This window comes from Lepus europaeus, chromosome 12 (genome assembly GCF_033115175.1).
Source record: "Lepus europaeus isolate LE1 chromosome 12, mLepTim1.pri, whole genome shotgun sequence".
Taxonomy (NCBI): domain Eukaryota; kingdom Metazoa; phylum Chordata; class Mammalia; order Lagomorpha; family Leporidae; genus Lepus; species Lepus europaeus.
Genome location: NC_084838.1, coordinates 35,401,246 through 35,422,975, shown reverse-complemented (window position 1 = coordinate 35,422,975; position 21,730 = coordinate 35,401,246). Strand labels below are relative to the sequence as shown.

Sequence of the window (21,730 nt, the reverse complement as noted above, 5' to 3'; positions counted from 1 at the left end):
GTTTTTTTTTTTTTTTTTTTTTCTGGCCTAGATGTTTGTAAGATTTTTCCTCCTTTAAGTTGGCCTATCAAAACCTTCACCAAAACGCATCTAACCATGACTGCTGGCCAATCTGTCCGAATGCAGCCGGTCTGCACACATGTCCGTGAGTGGTTATCAAAATGGCTCACTCTTGGCCATTTGGTATGGTTCTGTCTAGTAGGTCTAGCTTGAGTCCTCTTAAATTTGGTTCACATTTTTCAAAATTAACTTATCATTTGAGAATAGCTTTAGATTTACAGAAAAGAGGACATAGAGAGCTCTCCTGTTAACATCTTTATGCCAGTACAGTGTGTTTGTTATACTCAATCAATACATTCCTAGCTAACATCTACCCAGGTTCCCTTGTCGTGTTCTCTGAGGTCCTTTGGCTTTTTCTGCAGCCTGTCTGGGATACCACTCGCATTCCCTTGTCATGTCTCTTTAAGCGCCTGTGACTCAGTCCCTATTTTTGATGACCTAGATAATTTCGAGGAGTAATGGTCAGGTATCTTGTAGAAAGGCCTGCAACTAGAAAGTGTCTGATGGTACTGCTCATGGTGAGACGGGGGTTTTGGGTTTTGGGGATGAAGATCACAGGGGGCAAGCACCGTCTCCATCACAACGCATCCCGGGTGCGGTCAATGGGACTCATCAAGGTGGCTGTGGGCCCTGGCCACCTGCGGGGGCGGGGGGGAACTTGTGTCAGGCTGCTCCGTCTTCAAGTTGTGTTGTCCCCCACCCCCGCCTTTCCCTGCTGTGTCATTGGAAGGAAGCAGTTGCCCCCCCCCCCCCCCCCCCCCGGAGCATGACAAGCCTGCGTGAGTTCCTTGGAATTCTTCCATACGGAAGGTTTGCCAGGTGTGCTGTTCGCATCATTTATAGAAACATAGACCTATGCCTAGTGAGCCTACCCTCCAGGTTACAGCCGATACCACTTTATTGTATGGCTCAAGTTCTTGCACCCTGGCAACTGGAAGCACCTCCAGCGGCCGCTGGCCCCCTGGGCCCCCGCCTGGGTGTGTGTGGTGGGGGGTAGCTGCTGTCACAAGCACGGCCTTCCTTTCTGGCCCTGGGCATTGCTCCGGGATTATCTCGGGCATTGCTGCCGCCCAGGACCAGCCATTTTGGAGAGTGGAATCTGCAACCGAGATCTGGGCGTTGGATGTGCTCGGTGCTACCTCTTTAGTTTCTGACTTTGGTTCTATTGCATTCGTCCTGGTCTCCCCTGAAGATCTCCCTTCTCCAGTACCCATCGCTACTATCTTTCCTCTCACTGGACTGATCTCTTCGGCCATTTCTTTGGAAATTTGGCCAAGCGTCTCCAGTTTGTCTTCCACATCGCCAAGTTTTCTTCCTCTTGGCGTTCGCTCTGCGGACACTGGATCTGCTATGGATGTGAGCTTTCCTGCCTGTCTTCCCGCTCATGTCTCGACAAACCAGACCTGCTTTGCCGAGTAGCTCTGCAGCAGCGACGGCCTCTTCTTTCCTCTCGAGTATTTTGTTCTCCTGTCCTCTGTCGGCTTTGTCCATCCAGACTGGTAATGTCATTTGCACATGCCCCACAAAGTAGGTTCGGTTCTGGGTGATGGGAAACCAAACAGCAACCAAGGCAGCCAGAAGCGTCTGGGTCCCGAAGCTTACGTTCTCACGGAGCGGGGGAGGCAAGTGATTTTCCAGGTGTGTAAAATGAATCGTCTGTGAAAAGCTGCAGTGGGCAGAATGACGTCCTCTAAAGCATATATCGAAGTCCTAACCCCCAGTATCTCGGGAGCTGACCTTGCTCGGAAATGGGATCACTGCAGGTGTGGTGAATTAGATGAGTAAAACAGCCTGGGCTCTCAACCCAGCCTGACGCCAGGCGAAGCCGAGACGGTACAGCTGCGAGCCAAAGACCACCCACGGGTGATGGTGATGCCAGGAGCTAAAAGACTGGCAGGGGGAGTCCCACAGCCTTCGAGAGAGTGTGGTCCTGCCCAGGCCTTGGCCTCCAGACCCCTGGACAATGCAATTCTGCTGCCCGAAGCCACCAAGTCTGTGGTGTTTTCGTCAATCAGCAAAGTGGAGAATATTTGCAGAAAGGAGAGGCTGGTGCTCGACAGGCAGGGATTTCAGTTCTAAGTGACGTGGCCAGGGAAGGCGAGCCTGGAGCAGACTTGAGGAAGGTTCTGGAAGGAGTCATGCAGAGGGAGGGGCCCTCCACACAGAAGGGAGCCCTCGGCTAACAGAACAAGAGCACTGGGTCCCGCTCCTGTTCCCAGGGCTCCGGGACACGGGCCACCATCCTCAGTGTGCCTGTGCAGCTCTGGGGGGTGGCGGAGAAGGCTGGCCTGGGGCATGGCCCGGACTTGGCTTTGAATCCAACTTGCCCTCTTCCTGCTGTGTGTCTTGGGTTTAGTTCCTTAACTCAAGTGCTCATCTGTGAAGTGGAGTCACAGAAGTTCCCTCCGTCTGAGGCTTTGGCTTCACTGAACAAGTGAAGGTCAAGGGCTGTGCATGGGGGCCCCCCTCAGCCGGTCCCCAGGGAAGCCGGCTCCATGGGCCGTCCACCCCATTGTGACTGCCAGCTGCTGCTGAGGTGGCGCGGTTACGAGCGGAGCGCCCGCTGCGTGCCGGCTTTCTTGCCTTTCCTGCCCGCCCCTCTGCTCTGCGGTGCATGTAGGCTCTTCACACTTCACGGCCAGCAGAGCGCCGCGGGGCCTCTGAGGGCAGGAAGCTGTTTCAAGTCCCTGCCCTGGGGAGCTGTCCCTGGGCGTGGCAGGAGAGGCCAGCTGCACCAGCCCTCCCTCTACCCCCAGCCCTGCTGCAGGGGCTCCCTGCACAGCTGCCACCCCGCCTGAATCCTCCTGGCCCCAGCAGCTGCAGCTGGACTGCACCCTCCCACTGTAAAGCCCGTGGCACAGGGAAGGGGAGGGTGTGGACAGTTCTAGCTTCAGCCACACGGGCGGCCAGCTGCCTTCCCATAGCCGCTCTTTGCTCATCTGCAGAGGTGTCCAGGCCTGGGATCCACCCTGGAGGAGGTGATTAGCAACTGGTGCATTGCTTCCCTTGCTCTCCGTGTCTGGGCTTCAGGCTCCCCATCTGTGAACTTCTGAGAGGTAACAGCTCCCCAGCTGCCACCGGCTCGGCCTGGTGTAACTCCAAGACAGAAGGGACCGTCAGCAGTGGCATCTGGGTCTCCCTGCCAGCAACCTTAAGTGTGAGCATGAGGGACAGGAAGCGCCTGTCCCACTGCCCTCGGGGAAAAAGACCATGGTGGTTCTTAGGTCGGCACTCAAGGCTCCTAGGAACTGGTTTCAGATTGTTTGCGGCCTCATCATCTTTCCTCACATCCCCACCCCAAGACTTCAGGCTCCCAGGAACTGCTGCTGACCTCACGCACGAGATGATGGTGCCACCTGCACCCTGGTCAGCTCCGGCTTCTCCTGCCTGGCCCTGCACCTTGGAGTTCCGCTCAGGAACTCTCTCTGTTCCTTAGGTGACTGCCGCTGGGCGGGGCTTCCAGCCCAACCACAGACTTCTTTGCTGTAGGCTTTAGGCAAGCAGACCTCTCTCTAAGCCACTTCAAACTGAAGCTGACAATAACGTGTGCCCTGCTCATCCTGCGGGCTGGGTGGACGGACTCAAGATCACCGGGAAAGCTCCAAATGGCTGTGCACCTGCCAGTCTGCACCTTGGCCTGGTGCTGGACAGCAGGCCAGGGAAAAGCCCGGAGAAGCCAACTCTGGGGAGTGCCTCCCAAGCCTGAGGCACCAAGGTGGACATGAACTTGGGGCTCCATCAGCATCAAGGGGTGTGGGCAGCCCGGGGAGCCTCAGGACAGCCGGTGTTCTGGCCACGGCCAGCTGCACCCACCTTAAGTTTCTTGACGCTGGTGCAGGGGTCGTTGGAGAAGCTCTCGGTGTCTGAGATCTCGATGTCCTCGCCATACAGCACCCCGGTTAGGTCATTCCTCACCTGTCGGCGGAGAGAAAGCAGAGGGGTGTGTGCCGGCGGCACGGGAAGGGCCACTGCAGAGGGGCTGTCCCGGGAAGCAGCTCCAGCGGCGAGGAGGATGCTCTCCATTCTACCAACCGCACAAAGGGGAATTTCTCTGTTTCATTATAAACTAGGATGCCCCGTGGGACCTGTGAGATTCCTCTCAATCCCACCCTGCTTGGGACGCATGGACAGGGAGAGGCCCGACAGGGCAGGCGTTTGCTAAGGATGCCCAGGGATTCTCGCAGGTGGCAGGGTGTCTCACTGGCTCACTAGCCAATAAGGTCCCTGTGTTTGCATGGTTCACTGGAAGGATTGTTCACTTCTATAGTGAAGAACTAGCCAAGACATTCAGAGAGACAATGCAGAACACAGCAAAGAGCAGGGAGCAAGGGCAGCAGCCTCTATGTCCAACACAACAGTGTATCTGTGCACAGAGAGGACTGAAGTCCACGGCCTCGGAGGGCAGAGGGCCGGAACTCCAGCGTCACTGCGTCAGCCCATGTGGGGAGCTGCCTGTAAGGAAGGTATTAGGGCATGGTGGAGATTGTCGCAAAATGCTGACCATCTACAGATAAGGGTTGCTGCCCTGTTGTCCAACCAGAATGGGGTCCATGCTCATAAAACCTCATGATATGGGTGGAGTGGGGAGAGGGGGAACAGACATTTAGGAATTTCAATATAAAATCCCTCACTTTTTGAATGTTGATACAATTATGAGTTTTTTTTTTTTTTTAATAAAAGGATCAAATCAGACACACTGAATCCTGCATGTGGCCTGTGGCCGTGGCTACACACCCTCTGACACACAGCAGCGGGAACTGGACATCGTGTGTTGGTAGACAGACGCAGGTGGGGGCTGGGGAACCAGGGTCTGGGGCCTCCTCTGTGGCTGCCTTGCTCGTGACCCAGACTCTGGCTCCCTAGGCCTCAGTTTCCTCCTCTTTAAGAGAACAACACCCTTAAAAGCACTTCCTGGGCCAATGTTGTGGAGCAGCAGGCTAAGCCATTACCTGTGACACAGACATCCCATATGGGCACCTGTTCTAGTCCCGGCTACTCCTCTTCCCATCCAGCTCCCTGCTGTTGGCCTGGGAAAGCTGCAGAGGATGGCCCAATTGCTTAGGCCCCTGCACCCACATGGGAGGCCTGGATAAATCTCTTAGCTTTGGCCTTGCCAAGCCTTGGCTGTTGCAGCCATTTGGGAAGTGAACCAGTGGATGGAAAATTCTCTAACTCTGCCTTTCAAATAAAAATTTTTTAAAATCTTAAAAAAAAAAAATCACTTCTTGTTCCCACCCATTAGGGCACTGGCACTATTATGAACAGGAAGTGTTGGCAAGAATGTGGAGGATTTAGAACCCTTGTGCATCGTCTGTGCAAATGTCAAACCTAGCAGCTGTGGAAACCAGTATGGCGGCCCCTCAAGAATCACACGTGGACTCAGCACGCGGCCAGCAATCAAAATGTTACGTGGCACATCAAAGTGTTCATGAAGAAAACGGAATCCAAAGAGAGGTTTATTTTGGTATAATAAAATTTCTTTTTAAAGATTTATTTTACTTATTTGAAAAGCAGAGTTAGAGAGAGAAAAAGAGATAGACAAAGACAGAGAGAGATCTCTTCCATCCACTGGTTCACTCGCCAAATGGCTTCAACAGCCAGGAGCTTCTTCCTCCAGGTCTCCCACATGGGTGCAGGGGCCCGGGGAACTTGGGCCGTCTTCTTTGGCATGGCTCCTGGCTTTGGCTTGGCCCAGACAGACCAGGCTGTTGCAGCCATTGGGGAGTGAACCAGAAAATAGAAGATCTTTGTCTCTTGTTCTCCTTTTCTGCCCTTCCTTTCAGATAAATAACATAAATCTTTAAGAGAATTGTGGTATAGACATTAAGGAAGAATGAAATTCTACCGCACGCCACACCACAACGAGCCTTGGAGACACTGTGCTATGTGAAATGGTCTGGATGTCAAAGGACAAGCACTGCAGGATTCCAGTTATCCGAGTAAGCCAGAAAGTAGAACAAGGGTCACCAGGGGCTGGGGTTTGGGGGCAGGCGGGGCTGGGGAGTTAGTGCTATAGTGGGTGGAGGGTTCCAGCTTGGGCTGATGGAAAGTTCTGGAGATGGACAATGGTAACAGTTGCACAACAGTCTGAAAGTGTTAATGCCACAGAGCTGTAACACTTAAAAACGGCTACAATGATAACTTCTGTGTTGCCTATACTTGAACACAATGCAAAAATGCACTTCTTATTTTTATAATCGGCAAAGCCTCCCCAGGTACAGCGGAAGTGTTTTGAATCATCTGGCCCTAAATGTCACAGAGCAGTCACCGGGACATGACCGCCAAGGAAGGGGAACAAGGAGAAGCCAACAGAGCTTCCACGCCTTGTTTCTTTAAAAGGAAATGAAGCGAATGGATACAAACGTGGGCATGTATTCCTTCTGGCCAGTGGGGCCGAATGACTCAAGTGTGTCCGGATGAATGTTTTGTAAAAAGAAAGACACTACCATGGTCATGGTGAAGTCTGTCCATCTTTAGTTTTCACCTTTATTTAGCTGGGATGTTGGGAACTAGTTGATTGACAAAATGTTGGCTTAGCCATTACAGTACATTTCGGCTGCCGTAAATCCTTCCTGGACACAAGTTGGGCCCGGTAATCAGTTTCGTGTGCGTGGAAGGGGCTGGGCGTTGGGGCAACTGCAGTGATGAGACACAGAACACGCGCACCCTCGTGCATTCTGCACGGCAGTGTGGCTCAGTGCAGCAACCCCCAGGCAAGGACGTCAGCCCTGCCTCTCGACATGCGTGGTTCCCACCCTGAGGGACACCACTTGACCTCTCTTGAGCCTCCATCTTTGCACCTGTGAAATGGGCAAGTAACACACAAGGTTGATTCAAGTCTCAGAAAAGAACAAGGAAGATGTGGGATGCCTTCATTAATGGGCAAGTTCTGTACAGGGCCTAACAGTTGGCAGGATCACGTCTGGATGTGAGGCAAGAAGCCAAGGCCTCCACTGACTTGCAGTATCTGTGTGTGTGGGGGGTTATCTGTGTGTGTGCGTGTGTGCATGTCTGTATGGGGTATCTGCATGTACAGGGTATCTGTGTGCATGGGTTATCCATGTGTACATATGTGTATGAAGTATTTGTGTGTGTATATGTGCATGGGGTATCTGTGTGTGTACATAGGATATCTGTGTGTACATGTGCATATGGGGCATCTGTGCGAGTCTGTGTGTGTGTGTGTGTGTGTAACATTTCACGGGCAGTCAGAACTCAAAACAAACAAACCAAAAACACCCTCGAGGTCGTTCATCCCACCCCTAATTTCATGGCCGAGGAAAGCGAGGCTGGCTCCGGTCCAGTGCTCGCTCCCAGACTGCTTCGTCTGGATTCCGCCAGATGTGGATGGCTCCGGAGACCCCACGGGTCAGAGCAGATGGTCAGTGCCATCAGCCGCCCGCTGCCCATAATTCCAGCACCGAGGAGCCTACGCTCAGCTTGGGTATTTATTCTAATGGACTTTTTAAGGGAAAGCAAACAGAGGAAATCAGTAATAAATGCATTTTTAAAAGAACCAGAGCCTAGCAAAGAAATAAGGGAACTGATCTTGCTTACAAGGGGAAAAATTCACACCCTCCTGTGTGGCTAGAGGGATCCCGCAGCGCACCGGCAAAAGATTTACTAAATAAATGGAGAGACACTTGATTCTTTCTGGATCTGCAGGCATCGCTCGGGTAACCGAGCCAGTGCCAGACAGCACTTCGCTCCACACAGCACTTCTGCAAAGCGACTTCCGATGCTCTATTCACCTCCATTGTCAAAGCAGATGTACGTTCTTCTGGGGAAGGAGTGACCTTTAACTCCCAAGAGAATAAAATACACTGTACACAATATTCACACCCACACATGTTCCAGTGCCACGGCCTGTGTCCCCTGGGGACCACATATGCCTGTGTGGCCAAGGGAGGCAGCTGCCAGCCATATGATCTGCTGAAAGGCCCTGGCCATCTGGGGAGGGCTGATGGGCACAGGTGGGGACCAGGAAGAGACTGCACCTTTACCTGGAAGGCAGGACTAGGAGGGCAGGGCACACAGGCTGGCAGGAGGCGGGGGCAAAGTAGGTCATGAACAGGCACTCAGCGTGGTGAGATGGCAGGTGATGGGAGGCTGGGCTCCTTTGAGGCCAGAGCCTCTGGGTCAGCCTAAAGGGAACATTCATTGCTTTATTTTGAAAAAAAAAAAAAAAAAAAGGATTTATTTGAAGGGCAGAGTTACAGAGAGACAGAGAAAGGGGCAGGGGAAGATCTTCCATCCTGGTTCACTCCCTAAAATGGCTGCAACAGCCAGGGCTGGGCCAGGCTGAAGCCAGGAGTTAAGAACTCCATCCAGGTCTCCCACGTGGGTGGCAGGGGCCCAAGTACTTGGGTCATCTGCTGCTGCCTTCCAGGCGCATTTGCAGGGAGCTGGATCGGAAGTGGAGCAGCCAGGACTGGAACCGGTGCTGTGATACAGGATGCCGGCACTGCAGGCAGTGGCTTGGCCCTCAATGCCACAACACCAGCCCCACTCTCTGCTTCTAAAGCCTTGAATCCAGACCCCTTCCTCGGGAGCACATCCCCAGGGAGCCACAGTCACTTGGCTTCATCAGGAGCAGGGACAAGCCGTGTGGCTTGGCCAAGATCAAGGGCCCTTCCAGGAGGCTGCGGAGTGCTAAGGTCACCCGTGGGGTCTCGGGCTCCTTGGGCAGCTTGGGAGTGAAAGAGCAGAATCCAGAGCTGTGACACTGAACTCACACTTCCGGCTCTCGGGAAGTCCAGGATCCTGCAAGGAGGCAAGGGCCAGGCAGGATCCACGGTCCTGGGCCGAGCCAGGAGCCACGGGGCAGCCCTGCTCCGTCTGGGCAGAGAGAAGGCACTGCCAGGTCCCATCAGTGTCTGCGAGGACACCAGCGCCGTGGCACGGCCTCCTTCCCCACAACCCCCAGGCTGGATCCCAGGGCCGTGGATGAGAAGGGTGACAGGGACTTGTCACTCCAATGAAGCCATCAGAATGGCCTCATTCCTCCAGCCAACTGCATGCACCACCTCCCTCCGTGAGCCAGGTGTCAGGGCTGCACAGCCAGTCTATCCCTGCCTGCAAGATGGAGGGGAGACGCGGACGGTCAGGGGAAGGAATTGGAGAGAGGCCTCGCTCAGCACAACTAAGCCCATGGTGTGGGTCCCCCAGTGAGTCAGGGAGGGGGCCACCAGCCGTGCCCACTTGCCCTGCGGGGTCTCGTCCTGCTGTGCAGCCGGCGCCTCTACACAGCACACGGGGCAGCCTGGCCCACCTCCCCCAGGTACGCTCCCGTCGCATCTCAACATCCCATGGTCAGCCCGTTCTCTCTGCATGTCCTACCACGCTCCTGTTCCCTGCCCCCAAAGACGCTCCAGGCATCTGTCCTCTATCAAAGCAAGGTCAAGGGCCCGGCAGGGGCAGCCCCCCTCGGCCTGACCACAGATCTTCGCAAATCTCATGTCTCTGTCTGGGCTCTTGCTTCTTCCCTGGGGCTGAGTCCATCTTGTACCCACCCAGTCACTGCCTGGCTTCCGGGCTGGAGTGCCTTCCAGACGGTCACCCAGAGCCCGAGCTTTCCCGAATGGGATGTTGCTTCCTATCAGCCTCACCCATTCACGCATGCGTTCACTCATGATACTGTGAATCAGTCTAGTCTGAGCAGCAGCATATGCAAAGGTCCTGCAGCAGGGAGGAACTACAAGAGGGTCCCAGCTGGGCTGAGAGCAGAGCCTAAAGCAGAGGTGAGGGGTGGCTGTTGGAATGAAATGGGAAAGAGGAGGCAGGCAGGGCAGACTGTGTAGGCTTCATATGTCACATGGGAGATTCTGGTCTTGATCCCAGGCATGGGTGCGGGTGTGTGGGTGACCTGATTAGAAGAGCATTTTTAAATAACTTGGGGAGCTGGGGGCTTCTGGGGGACAAGGGCACGAGGGAAACAGGAAGGCCAGCGAGTGGGTGCAGCAGCAGTGCAGGTGAGGGGTGCAGGGGCTGGATGAGGGAACGATGGTGGAGTGATGAGGAGGGGCCAACTGGGGGATACACCAGGAGAAACCAGTGCTCTGGGTTGGGCGGCTATGGCTGTGCCACAAGTTACCCCCACATTTAGCAACTTAAAGTCGCAGACATTAATGGTCCTGCCCAGTTTCCAGGCAAGAAGAACGGAGCTGTGACTGAGCTGGGCAGCTCTGGCTCAGGGTCTCCGGTGGCCATAATGAGGATGCCGACTGGGGCTGCTGTCCGCTGGCACCTTCTGGGCTGCATGAGAATCCCCAAGGAGCCTGGGAAACTCCCGATGCCTCAGCTGAGTCGGGAACCAATCAGAGTCCCCGGCATCAGTTCAAGTTCTCCAGCGGATTCCAAAGTGCGACTCAAGTTGCGAGTCCCCAAATTCAGGGGTGAAAATCACAGGATCGCTGTGCTCCAGTCGGGTGGCCACAGCCTACCTGAAACCAGCTCCCCCGATGCCCGCCATCACGGGATTTGGGCACCCTCTCCCTCTGCCAGGCACACCCCACCTTTATCCACGGGTCTTCCCTCCCCTGGCCCCTGCCCCGCTGCCCCCTGGCCAGATCCTGATAGTGGCAGAGGGTGCATGGCAAGGAGGAAGGGAGAGCAAAGGACGTGAGACAGAAGAGGTGAGAGAGACGCACACGAGCTTACACGCTCAGACCACGCGTCCTGGGCAGGGAAGGCAAGCGGAATTCACAGTCAGGTCCAATCCACAGGCTGTGGCAGTACCAGGGACCCCAAGTCCCTGGGCTTCTGCACCCCTGAGCTCCCTGGTCACCTTCCCTAAGGAGGCCACGGCACCGGCTGTGGAAGCATCCAGAAAGGCAGGGATCCAGGGAAAGATGGGGAGAACCAGGTCTCTGCCACGTGCACTTTACAACTCTGCGAAAATTCTAATTAGGTTAGGAAATGAACTTGGGAGCGGAGCGAATTCCCAGCTCTCCTATGGAAGCCAAGGTAACCTACTTTGTCATTCAAATGCACTCACTATATATAGCCCTGAATGGTGCCAAATGTCACTCCTCTTAGCTGACGAAAACGTATAATTATGGATTTACTTCTATTCATTCATGAAACGTGTCTTCACCTGATTAAACAATCCATTCAAGTAAAATCCATTAAAACATGGAACATGGTAAAATGCGCCTCGTTAGAAGCAGAGGGCGACGATGTGGTTAAGATGCTAATTAGGATAAACAAGCATTTGAAACACTCAATTCTGAATAATTCAGGTCACTTTTACTGGGCTGGAGCTCCCCAGGAACCGCCATTAATTTAAGCTAATTAAAAAATTAGCCCGGAGAAGTGTAGACCAAGGAAGGGAGTGATGACTGGCTTCAAATGCTGATGAGTTGTCATGCGGAAGAGGGGGTGCCTGGCTCTGAAGGGGGAGGGACTAATAGGTAGGTGGTTTGGGAAACAGATACGGGACCAAAGCCAAAACCACTTTCTGATTATGGAGACGGTGGCTATCAGAGGCAGTGAGCTCCCCATCGCCAGAGGTATGCAAGTAGGAGCTGGGTGGGATACTAAAGGAGACTCCTCTTTCACTGCCCATGCCTGAAGTTTCAGAGGCATGAGTGTTTCCAAATCCCATCTGTTTCTTTCTTCCTTTTTTTTATTTTAAAAAGATTTATTTATTTGAAAGGCAGAGTTACAGAGAGGCAGAGGCAGAGGCAGAGAGAGAGAGAGAGAGGTCTTCTATCTGCTGGTTCACTCTCCAGATGGCTGCAATGACTGGAGCTGGGCCAATCCAAATCCAAGAGCCAGGAGCTTCTTCCGGATCTCCCACATGGGTGCAGGGGCCCAAAGACTTGGGCCATCCTCCACTGCTTTCCCAGGCCATAGCAGAGAGCAGGATCAGAAGCGGAGCAGCCGGGACTCAAACTGGCACCCATATGGGATGCTGGCTGTGCATCCTGCACTCGGATTCTTTTCATTTTGTTGTTTTTAATGATTGATCTATTTATTTGAAAGTCAGAATTACAAAGAGGGAGGGAGGGAGGGAGGGAGAGGGGGGAAAGAGAAAGACAGAGAGAATCTTTCATTTGCTGGTTCACTCCCCATATGGCCACAGTGACCAGGGTTGGGCCAGGCCCAAGCCAGGAGTCAGGAGCTTCTTCTGGGTCCCCCGTGGTTGTATTTCTACCTTTCAAAACCTGGTAAGCATTCACTGAAGTGTTGCTTTAGGACAATGGAGCCACTTACCTCTCAGATTTCTATAAATAAGTTAGCTCTTAAAGACCTAGGACCAGAGGACTAGATCTTGAACCGGCACCCACATGGGATGTCGGTGCTACAGGCCCTGGCTGTAACCCACTGCGCCACAGTGCTGGCCCCAAGCCTTGCTCTTCTGTGACCACTCACTCTCCTGAGAACCAACTTCAGTCCCATGAGAACTACTTTAATCTCCATGAGGACAGCGACCCCAGTGACCTAAGCACCTCCCACCAGGAGTGGTGCAGCTACCTACCCAGGGCAGTCGGGGCCACCAGAGGCTGGGAGAGGGACAGCAGGTTCTCACTTAGGGACTTCCCTGGGGATAGGGCCCTGGGAGCACCTCGATTAAGACCTCCAGCCACCACCAGACCTGCAAGAGGATGTTTTAAGTCACTAGCTCGTGGTGATTCAAAGCTAACACACCTGGAGGCTTAGGAGACCAACCTGCTTGTTGATCCAAGGTACATTTCCACGGAAAGACCTAACTTCCTGTCCAGTGTGGATCCGTCCAGGACAGGGTCTCCATTTTCCTCTACTGGATACTCCTGTACCCACTGTCTCAGAGAAGGGTGAGTGTTCTCGCTTCCCCGGAGCTGCCGAGAGCAAGAAAGCAGCAGCAGAACAGGAGGCCTCTGTGGACAGCTCAGGAGCCCAGGCCACTGACTTGGAGCTGGCTTGCAAAGAGCTGACCATGGCATTGGGCAAGGACACCCCCACCCCCACTGACACTCAGCTGTAGGAGGGAAGGGCCAGGTGAGCTGACCGCATCCTAGGTGGACGCTGCACCAAAGTGCTGAGGAGGCTGCTTGTCTGGGAGCAGGGCTGGACTGTGCTAAGCTAAGCAGTTTCCATAATGCATCTTCCTAGCAGAGTAGTACCCAGAGCTGTCTGGGAGCCGCTATGTAGCCTGCAGAGCCCAAGTGGAATTTTCCAAAGGGGACCAAACTCGGAGGCACCGATGTCACAGTTGCTGCTATGGCTTGTTACCCTGCCCAGATGCCTCCGGTCTGTGGAGGACCAGGAGGCCTGCAGACCCTGTCTAGGTCACTGTTGGAGTCTAGCAAGATGGCCTGGCTCAGCCAACACTGGCTGAATGAATGAGAGCACAGGATACCTGTTCATCTGCCCAAGGTGTGTGTCACTTACTGCCTGGGGCCCAGCGCTCACAGGGGAGGCCTGGGGAGCACTTGCACTTCACCTGAGCTCCAGCTACCAGAGAAGAAGAAGGGTTCTTGGGCACAAATGCCAGAATGTTCCAGAAAGGAAGCCAGAGAGGACAAGCGGAGGAGGCTGCACACCCGTGGCTGGGGGTGGAGGGGGGCGGTTGGGCCCAGTGGTGGGCTCAAGCTCACACATGGCACAGACCCAAAGGATAGAATCCTGATCAGTTTAGGGTTAGTAAAGATTCAGAGAGGCCAAGGCAGCTGCCCAGGGTCGCTCAGCCGGGATGTAGCAAGCCAGGGGTTCCACTGCAGGTGGATCTCTGCCTACAGCTCACACGGTCAACCAGGAGGCAGCACCGTGTTCTGCAGAGGGCCACACAACACGCGTTTCTGGCCTCCCCGGTTGTGTCCCAGCTACTCAGCTCTGCCGGCACTGTGCAAAAGTGGTTCCAACAGTGTGCACGTGAATGGCTGCAGCCGAGCTCCCGCAAAGCAAGAAACACAAGCCCAGGGGCTGTGTGTGGCCCACTGGCTTCAGTTTGTAGACCCCTGTTCTAGATCCACAAAGAGCCTGTGCTTCCAGCTCCCCTCCCCTGGGAGGCTGCGGGAAAGAGGCGAGAAGGGACAGCTCCAGATGGGACAGCTGCTGTGTCCCCACACCCCGGCCTTGAGCCACAACTTGCCTGGGGGTTACTGGGAAGGTTAAACCAAGCTACCGAGCCCTGAGTGTCTACCACAGCTGAGGTTCAACAGACAGCAGTGGTCAGATGGCAGTCAAGAAGGGGAGGTGGAAAGGCCGTCACATGGGGCTGGAGGAAGGGAGGGAAGCGACAGTGGTGCTACCGGCACTGAACCTCAAAAGTGCATCTGCCCCCGGGGCTGGCAGGAGAACGCTCGTCTGCACCCCGTGAAAGCCGCCAGGGACGCACAGGCACCTGGGTGGCAGGAATCTTCGCACCGCCCCCGGAAGGAGCAGATGTGTGGCACTCGGCGGCTCCCGGAGGGGAGTGAGGCAGCTGTTGGCAGACTTGAGGTGGCAAATCGTGTGATGCTCTGTGTTCCTGGGGCGGCCAGACCCCCTCTCGCTGCCGCCTGCTGCCCAAGGCTGGTGACTCACGCAGGAAGCCTGAAGGGATGTGGGCAATGGCTCTCCAGCAGGGCCCAAGCCTCGCCAGGGGGTGGGGATGTGGAGGCAGGGGCTTCTTCTGCTTCCACTTGGAGGTCAGTGCTTTGGCAGAGAAAGGAGAATGTGGGGAAACTCTGTCAATGCTGCCCAAGCCGCCAGAGGCTGCGTCCCCAGCACAAGGATGTGCTCCCAGCCCTGAGACCAGCCTGTCTCTGAACTGCTTCCCTGGCCCACAGGAGGATGGCAGGTGCCCAGGGAAAGCCATGACATCACACACAACGAGGACCTGTGTACATACACAGAGTGACGGAGGGGACCGTGGGCCAGGAGACGCCCGGTAACCTCAAGCCTGCACACAGAAGTCCAGGGGCCCGAGTGAACCACGGAACTTCACAGAAGGACGGGAAAGCCCGGCACGGATGCCCAACTCCCACCAAGGCACTGCTTCCGAAAGTGACAGAAAGAACTAAGGGAGAATAAGAGTACGGGGGAGTCGGCTTTGGCACTAGAAGATAGGGAACAGCGCCGCCGAGATGCCGCCACTTTGAGGACTCTCTGCTAAGGGACGGCGCCAAGGGAAGCAGTCTGGAGGCTGACTCACAGCTCCTCTTCCCAAGAAACCTGCGTGCTCAGGCAGGGAGGGCAGGCATGCCGGGGCCATGTGAGTGGGGCAGCCCCCTCACTGTGCAGCCCACCAGCCCTCGGGAGGGGCTGGGCCATGAGATCCAAGAACGAGCAAACCCTGTGCACGTCCAGTTTCCCTGGGATAGGCTGGGTATTCCCCAGGATCGGAAGGTGGGAGAAGGGAGGTTGCCAGGAGCGACCACGTATCTCTGAAGTAGGCACACTTGGAGAAGCAGCCATAGGCAAAAGCTACACCCATGGACCCAAAAGGCTCCGCAAGCCATCATGTGATCCTTCAGACGGATATTCGAAGAACTGGGTGAGGAACTCAGTGGCCTTCAGATTTAGCAATGAGAGGACCCTGGAGAACCCACCATGCTCTCCACAGATCCCAGTCAGGGAAGGCCTACAATGCACATGGAACCTACGAGAACTTCCTGAGACATACAGGAGACACACAAGGAAGAACATCCTCTCTAAAATGACTTGCTAAAGGAAGTGAAATAAACTGCCGTTTAGGAGATAAAAGAAAACCTATAAATGGAACCTGCGGTAGAGACCCTGAAGTGAGGATGAGCATCAGACCTGGCAGCTGAGACGCCGTGAAGACACCGGCATCCCACGGCCAATGCTGAGTCTGAGACCCACCAATGGCTACTGCACTTACTGGGAGGCAGTGGTGATGGCTCAAGTGGTCAGGTGCCCGCCACCCACTTAGGCAACCTGGGCTGAGTTCCCAGCTCCCAGCTCCCAGCCAGCCCAGTCCCAGCTGTTGCAGGGATCTGGGGAGTGAACCAACAGAAGGGAACTCTGACTCACTCACTCTCTCTCTCTCTCTCTCTCTCTCTCTCTCTCTCTCTCTCTTTTTTAAGATTTATTTATTTGAAAGTCAGAGTTACACAGAAAGAGAAGGAGAGGCAGAGCCGGGGGGGAAGGGAGGGAGGGAGGGAGGTCTTCCATCCTCTGGTTCACTCCCCAATTGCCCACAATGGCTGGGGCTGTGCCAATCCAAAGCCAAGAGCCAGGAGCTTCTTCCGGGTCTCACACGTAGGGCCAGCTGCCCAAAGACTTGGGCCATCCTCTACTGCTTTCCCAGACCATAGCAGAGAGCTGGATCAGAAGTGGAGCAGCCAGGACTCGAACTAGCACCCACATGGAATACAGGCACTAGAGGTGGCGGCTTTACCAGCTATGTCACAGCACCGGCCCCTCTGTCTATTTCTTTCCCCACCCCTGTTTCAAATAAATATATGAAAAATTTTTGAAAATAGAGATTAGAATGAAAAGAAAGCTGGCAAAGTTAAGATACCAATGACAGGAAATAAATAATGCTATGAGAATTGTAAGAAGCATTGGAAGCTATAAAGAGTGAAATTTAATTGTAAAAAATGGATGGATGCTGTGGAGGACAGCCTTGAGCTGTTCTCTCAGAGTGTGGGAAATACAGTCGATGGTAAAAATGACCAGAAAAATTAATAACATGGAGAATAAGCTGCAGAGACTCACTTGTGAATTACTGATATTTCTAAAAAAGACATCTAACAAAAAGTAAGCAGAGATATAACAGAAGAAAACTTTTGCAATCTGAAGGCCAGATTTATTCAAATAAAAATGATAATTGTATTTTAGAAAAAATAGACAAAGAGCTAATATGTGCTATTTTTCCTTTAAAGTTCAAAAATGACAAAAGAATCCCATGAGCATCCAACAGAGGGGGCAGAAAGACTTGTCTATAAAGGACCAAAACAGATCGCATCAGACTTCATTACAACGCTGATGTCATGTCTGGAGGAAGAATCTACGATGACAGACATCTGTGCTTGGATGACCTGTCACTCATAGGAGAAGCAACAGAAAGAAACTGATTTACGCAAGGGCACCTTGGATGCAGAATTCATATGATCTTCCTGAAAAATGTTACTCAAAGATGTACTCGTGCCGCTGAGACAGAAATGGAGACACAACTCATCAAAGGTATGTCAGTAGCCACTGAAGCCAGGTAAATATGGATTTGAATTTTAAAATCATAGTGACTATACCATAATTTTAGAATAAAATCAATATCTCAAATAACAATTGAAAAAGAACAGTCACAAGGTAAGGAGCAAAACCAAATAAAAATTAAAATTATAGGGGCAGCATGGTGCCACAGCAGGTTGAGCCACCGCCTGCAATACCAGCATCCCACATGGGTGCTGGTTTGTGTCCATGATGCTTTGCTTCTAAACCAGCTCCCTGTTAACGCATTGGAAAAGGCAGCAGAGGATGGTCCAAGTCTTTGGGCCTTTGCACCTACATGGAGGACCCGGATATAGCTCCAGGCTTCTGGCTTCAGCCTGGACCAGCCTAGGCAGTTGCAGCCATTTGGAGAGTGAACCAGCAGATGGGAGACTCACTCTCACTCTCTCTCTCTCTCTCTCTCCTTTTCTTCCCCTCTCTCTATAACTTTGCCTTTCAAGTAAATATGTAAATTAATTAATCATTTAAAATCTAACATTATAACAACACAAAACTAGAGGTGATGAGGGATGGTGGTAGGTAAGTGTGCTAGTCTTTACTATAGTTTATAGTAGACCTGCGTATACTTCAAAATATTTGTGGAAAAACAGAATTAAAATTATGAGTTTATTTTGGTTCAAAAATTTGAAATCCATTGCATATTTTTTCATAACATGTATTTTCCATGCATTATGAACAAAATTTTTTTGGCACCCCAAATTTTTTTGCATCAAAATAAGCTCAAACTTTAACTCCATTCTTCAAGAACTTTTTCTTATTGCATTTTTAGATTGTTTTTTAGAGAAGTAGAAGCCTAAAATTTTTAACATAAAGTACAATTGTGGAACAGTTTTTATTAGAATGAGGAGGGGATATTATTTAGGTAAAAATATAGAATTTGGACAAAGCTGTAATCAAAGATAAATTTATATACTTAAATACAAGTAACAGCAACCAGAAAAGACTAAAAAATAAACATGCAAATCAAGATGTTAGAAAATGAATGGGAAAAATGATAAAGAATGAAAGTATTCATAAAAAGAATTGCAGAAGCAAAAAATTTAGAAGGATAAATAGAAGCAGAGTCCATAGAATTCCAAGAGCTGGTCTTTTGGCTAAAAACAGGTAATTTTGTGATGTGTTATTTAGTAAGAGAAGTGTCTGAACAGCTTACTCATCCCTCTTTGAAGGGGAGGCAAGTAGATCTCCCCTCCCCCCAGCATTCAAGAAGATGGCTTTAATCTGGATGAGCAGAGAGCTCTGCTGTGCAGTAAAATGCAGAAATAAGATTTGGGTGGGGAGTGGTTAGGATTCTGAGAACCCTTTTATCCCTAGGTATGTGGCAATTTAAGAAGAAAAAGCCAACAGGTTCTGGGTCTATAGGAGCTTCAGAGTCCAAAGACCTAGAACAGGACAGTACCCAGGCTGACCAGTGCCAACAGTGCCACAAGGTTGTTGCAGGAAGCCACGGCTGCAGAAGGCAAGCTTCTCCAGCTGTGATGGGACCAGGAGAATTCTTGGCCACTGTAGAGGGTAACATTGGGCCCAAAGAAACTGGCAGGTGACATGTTTGACCCAACTTAATCTTATTTAGAAAAATAAGAAATGTGACCAATTTTTGTCGAATTTAAGATGTTAATATTAGTAACATCAATAAAAGAAGTAAATTAGAGAACCCAAGGAAACAAGACAGGAAAAAATATATCTACAATAAGAAAGTGCATATAATTTCAGGCATGGAAAGTCAAGACACTGTGGCAAAAAATGTCCTACATGATGGACCTCTACGGGTGAGACCCCAGCAAAAAGAAGTGGCCATCAAAGAAGGATGTACTTTTCTCTAAAGAGAGGAGACAACTTCCATTTTGCTTATGGCCTTGTCTAGATACTGATGAAGTTTGTGGATTCAAAAGGCTTCCATAACATACGGAGCTCATGTCAAGAGCCATGGGTGGTCACTGACGTCACACATAAGAGTATAAATTGTTAAATTAACAACAGGAGTCACTGTGCACTAACTCCCCATGCTGGACCTCTGTCCTCAATGAATTGTATTATGAGAGTTAACCGGAAAACCAGTTCTCAAACATTTTGTGTGTGTATGTGTGTGTGTGCACATAACTTGTTAAAATCTTTATTTAATATAGAGTTGGTCTTCTGTGCACAAAGTTAATTGAAAATGAATCTAATGGAAAATGAGACTGGGAATGGGAGAGAGAGAGGAGGAGGGGTGGGAGTGTGGGTGAGAGGATGGGTATGGTGGGAAGAATAACTGTATTCCTAAAGTTGTACTTATGAAATTTGTATTCCTTAAAAAACAAATTTAAAAAAAGAAAGTGCACATAACAAAGACACAGAGGCTTAAAAATTATGCTGAAATGTACAGTAATAAATTTGAACATCTCAAGGAAATGGATTATATTCTGGAAAAATAAGTTATGAAATCCTTTTAAAAAGTATAAAACTAAAGGAATCGATAAGCATGGAAGAAGGCACAAAGATAACTTGTAAAATCTTCTCTTAATTTTCAAAGGGCAGCTGATCTATAAATGCTATAAACTATCCCGGGCACCAAACAGGACAGAAAGCTTTCTAAATTATGTTGCAAAGCTAGAATGTCTCTGGCAACTAACCCTACTGAAGAGAGCACAATCACAAGATGTAAATCCCTGTCACATGTACTTACAGAAAGAAAAATCCACACAGATTAAAGGCACAACACAGCACGACCTAGAATGGGATGCTGATGCTGTTTCAGGTGTGGCTCCTCGAGGCCATTGGTGTGGTGTGGTAGGCTAAGCCTCCATCTGCGGTGCCAGAATTCTATATGGGCGCTGGTTCGTGTCCTGGCCTCTCCTCTTCCGATCCAGCTCTCTGCTATGGCCTGGGAAAGCAGGAGAAGGTGGCCCAAGTCCTTGGGCCCCTGCACCTGCGTGGATACTCAGAAGAAGCTGCTGGCTCCTGGCTTCAGATCGGTACAGCTCCAGGCCCTTGTGGCCATTTGGGGAGTGACCAGCAGATGGAAGACCTCTCTCTCTGCTTCTCCCTCTCTGTAACTCTACCTCTCAAATGAATAAATAAAACCTGTAAGTGTGATGTCTAGACTCATCTATCCAAGCTCTGCATCTCAAAGTCCACAGCTGTATCTAAACTGTGAACCTGCCTCTCTAAAACTCTCTTCCTTGCATTCTCCTCCATGTTATAAAAGACAACCCATCCCTTCCAGGTGCTCTGATCAAAACCCTTGGCACCATCTGTGATGCCTCACTTCTATCCACATCCCACACCCATTCCATGTGAAAATCCTGTCCACTCTACAGTCAGAAATTATCCAGACTTGGAAAGATTTGTGCTCTCCAACCCAAGTCTCTACCTTGAACATAGTGGTCAAAAAACGCTCCCATAGTCCCATAAATCCATACTACTAAAATCAGTTAATATTCAACCTGAGTGCAAACCCATTTATTTCATGGGGGAAATAATCACCTTTTCAACAAACCATCCTGGGACAGCTGGAGAGCCTCACATAAGAGAATGAAGTAGGAAACAGGCCGTACATAAAAAAAGCTAGAAAACTCTAAAGCACAGGCTTCAGATTTCATGACCCCGGATTAGACAATGGTCCTTCAGTACGGTGTCCAAAGCAAAGGCAACCAAATCAAAAGACAGACAGACAAATTTGACTTCATCAAAATTAACAGCTTTCCCGTAAAGAACATCATCAGGAAAGTGAAAAGACAACTCACAGAATGAGAGAAGATATTTGCAAGACATACAGAGCCAGTCCCTGACTCGGAATTTGTCAGCTTCACCGTGCTGTGAAAGTACTACACATTCAGTAGAAAGCATCCATCCAGGTCGCATTCTGATCTCTTCCCAGGGTGGCAAACACAGCAGAACACTCTCCTGTGATACGGGGCAGTGGCAGTGGACTGCAACTCCCCCCAGTCCCCTTCAGTTCAACTGAGAGTCTACAGGGTACCAGGCTTGAGACACTGTATTCAATACACTGTGCATTACACGCATTTGCGAGTTACAATATTTGCAATTTCCAATGGGTTCATTAGGACATAAATGCATCATAAGTTGAGGACCTTATAGGGTTCTACTCTCCAGAATATACAGAGGACTCTTCCAACTCAGTACTAAAAGATAAACAGCACAATCAAAAGTTGGACAAAGCATTTAATCGGCATGTCCTCAAGGAAGATATGCAAATATTTAAAAAGATCCACATGAAGAGATGCTCAACATCATTACTCACGAGACACACGTTACAACTACAGTGAGCTACCACTTCCCACCCACTAGGACGACCATAATTGCTGTAAATGAAAAGAAACAAGTGTTGGCAAAAGATGCGGTGAAACTGGAAGCCTCATGCATTGCCTGGGGGACGTGAAATGGCACAGCCATTGATGTAACCACAAAATGGCTTGACTGCGCCTCGGAATGTTAAACATAGACTCACCAGATGAGCCAGCAATTCCACTCGTAGATAATTACCCAAGAGGATCAAAAATATCTGTCC

At 51.2% G+C, this 21,730-nt stretch overlaps 1 protein-coding gene across 1 annotated transcript in view; it reads right to left on the bottom strand.

Moving 5' to 3' along the window:
- The window catches only part of GABBR2 (gamma-aminobutyric acid type B receptor subunit 2), a 351,363-nt gene that overhangs the window by 159,215 nt on the left and 170,418 nt on the right, over positions 1 to 21,730 (bottom strand). Inside the window, exon 4 of the mRNA XM_062206955.1 lies at positions 3,874 to 3,975. Coding sequence (XP_062062939.1) covers positions 3,874 to 3,975 — 102 coding nt within the window. The remainder of the gene's footprint in view (positions 1 to 3,873; positions 3,976 to 21,730) is intronic.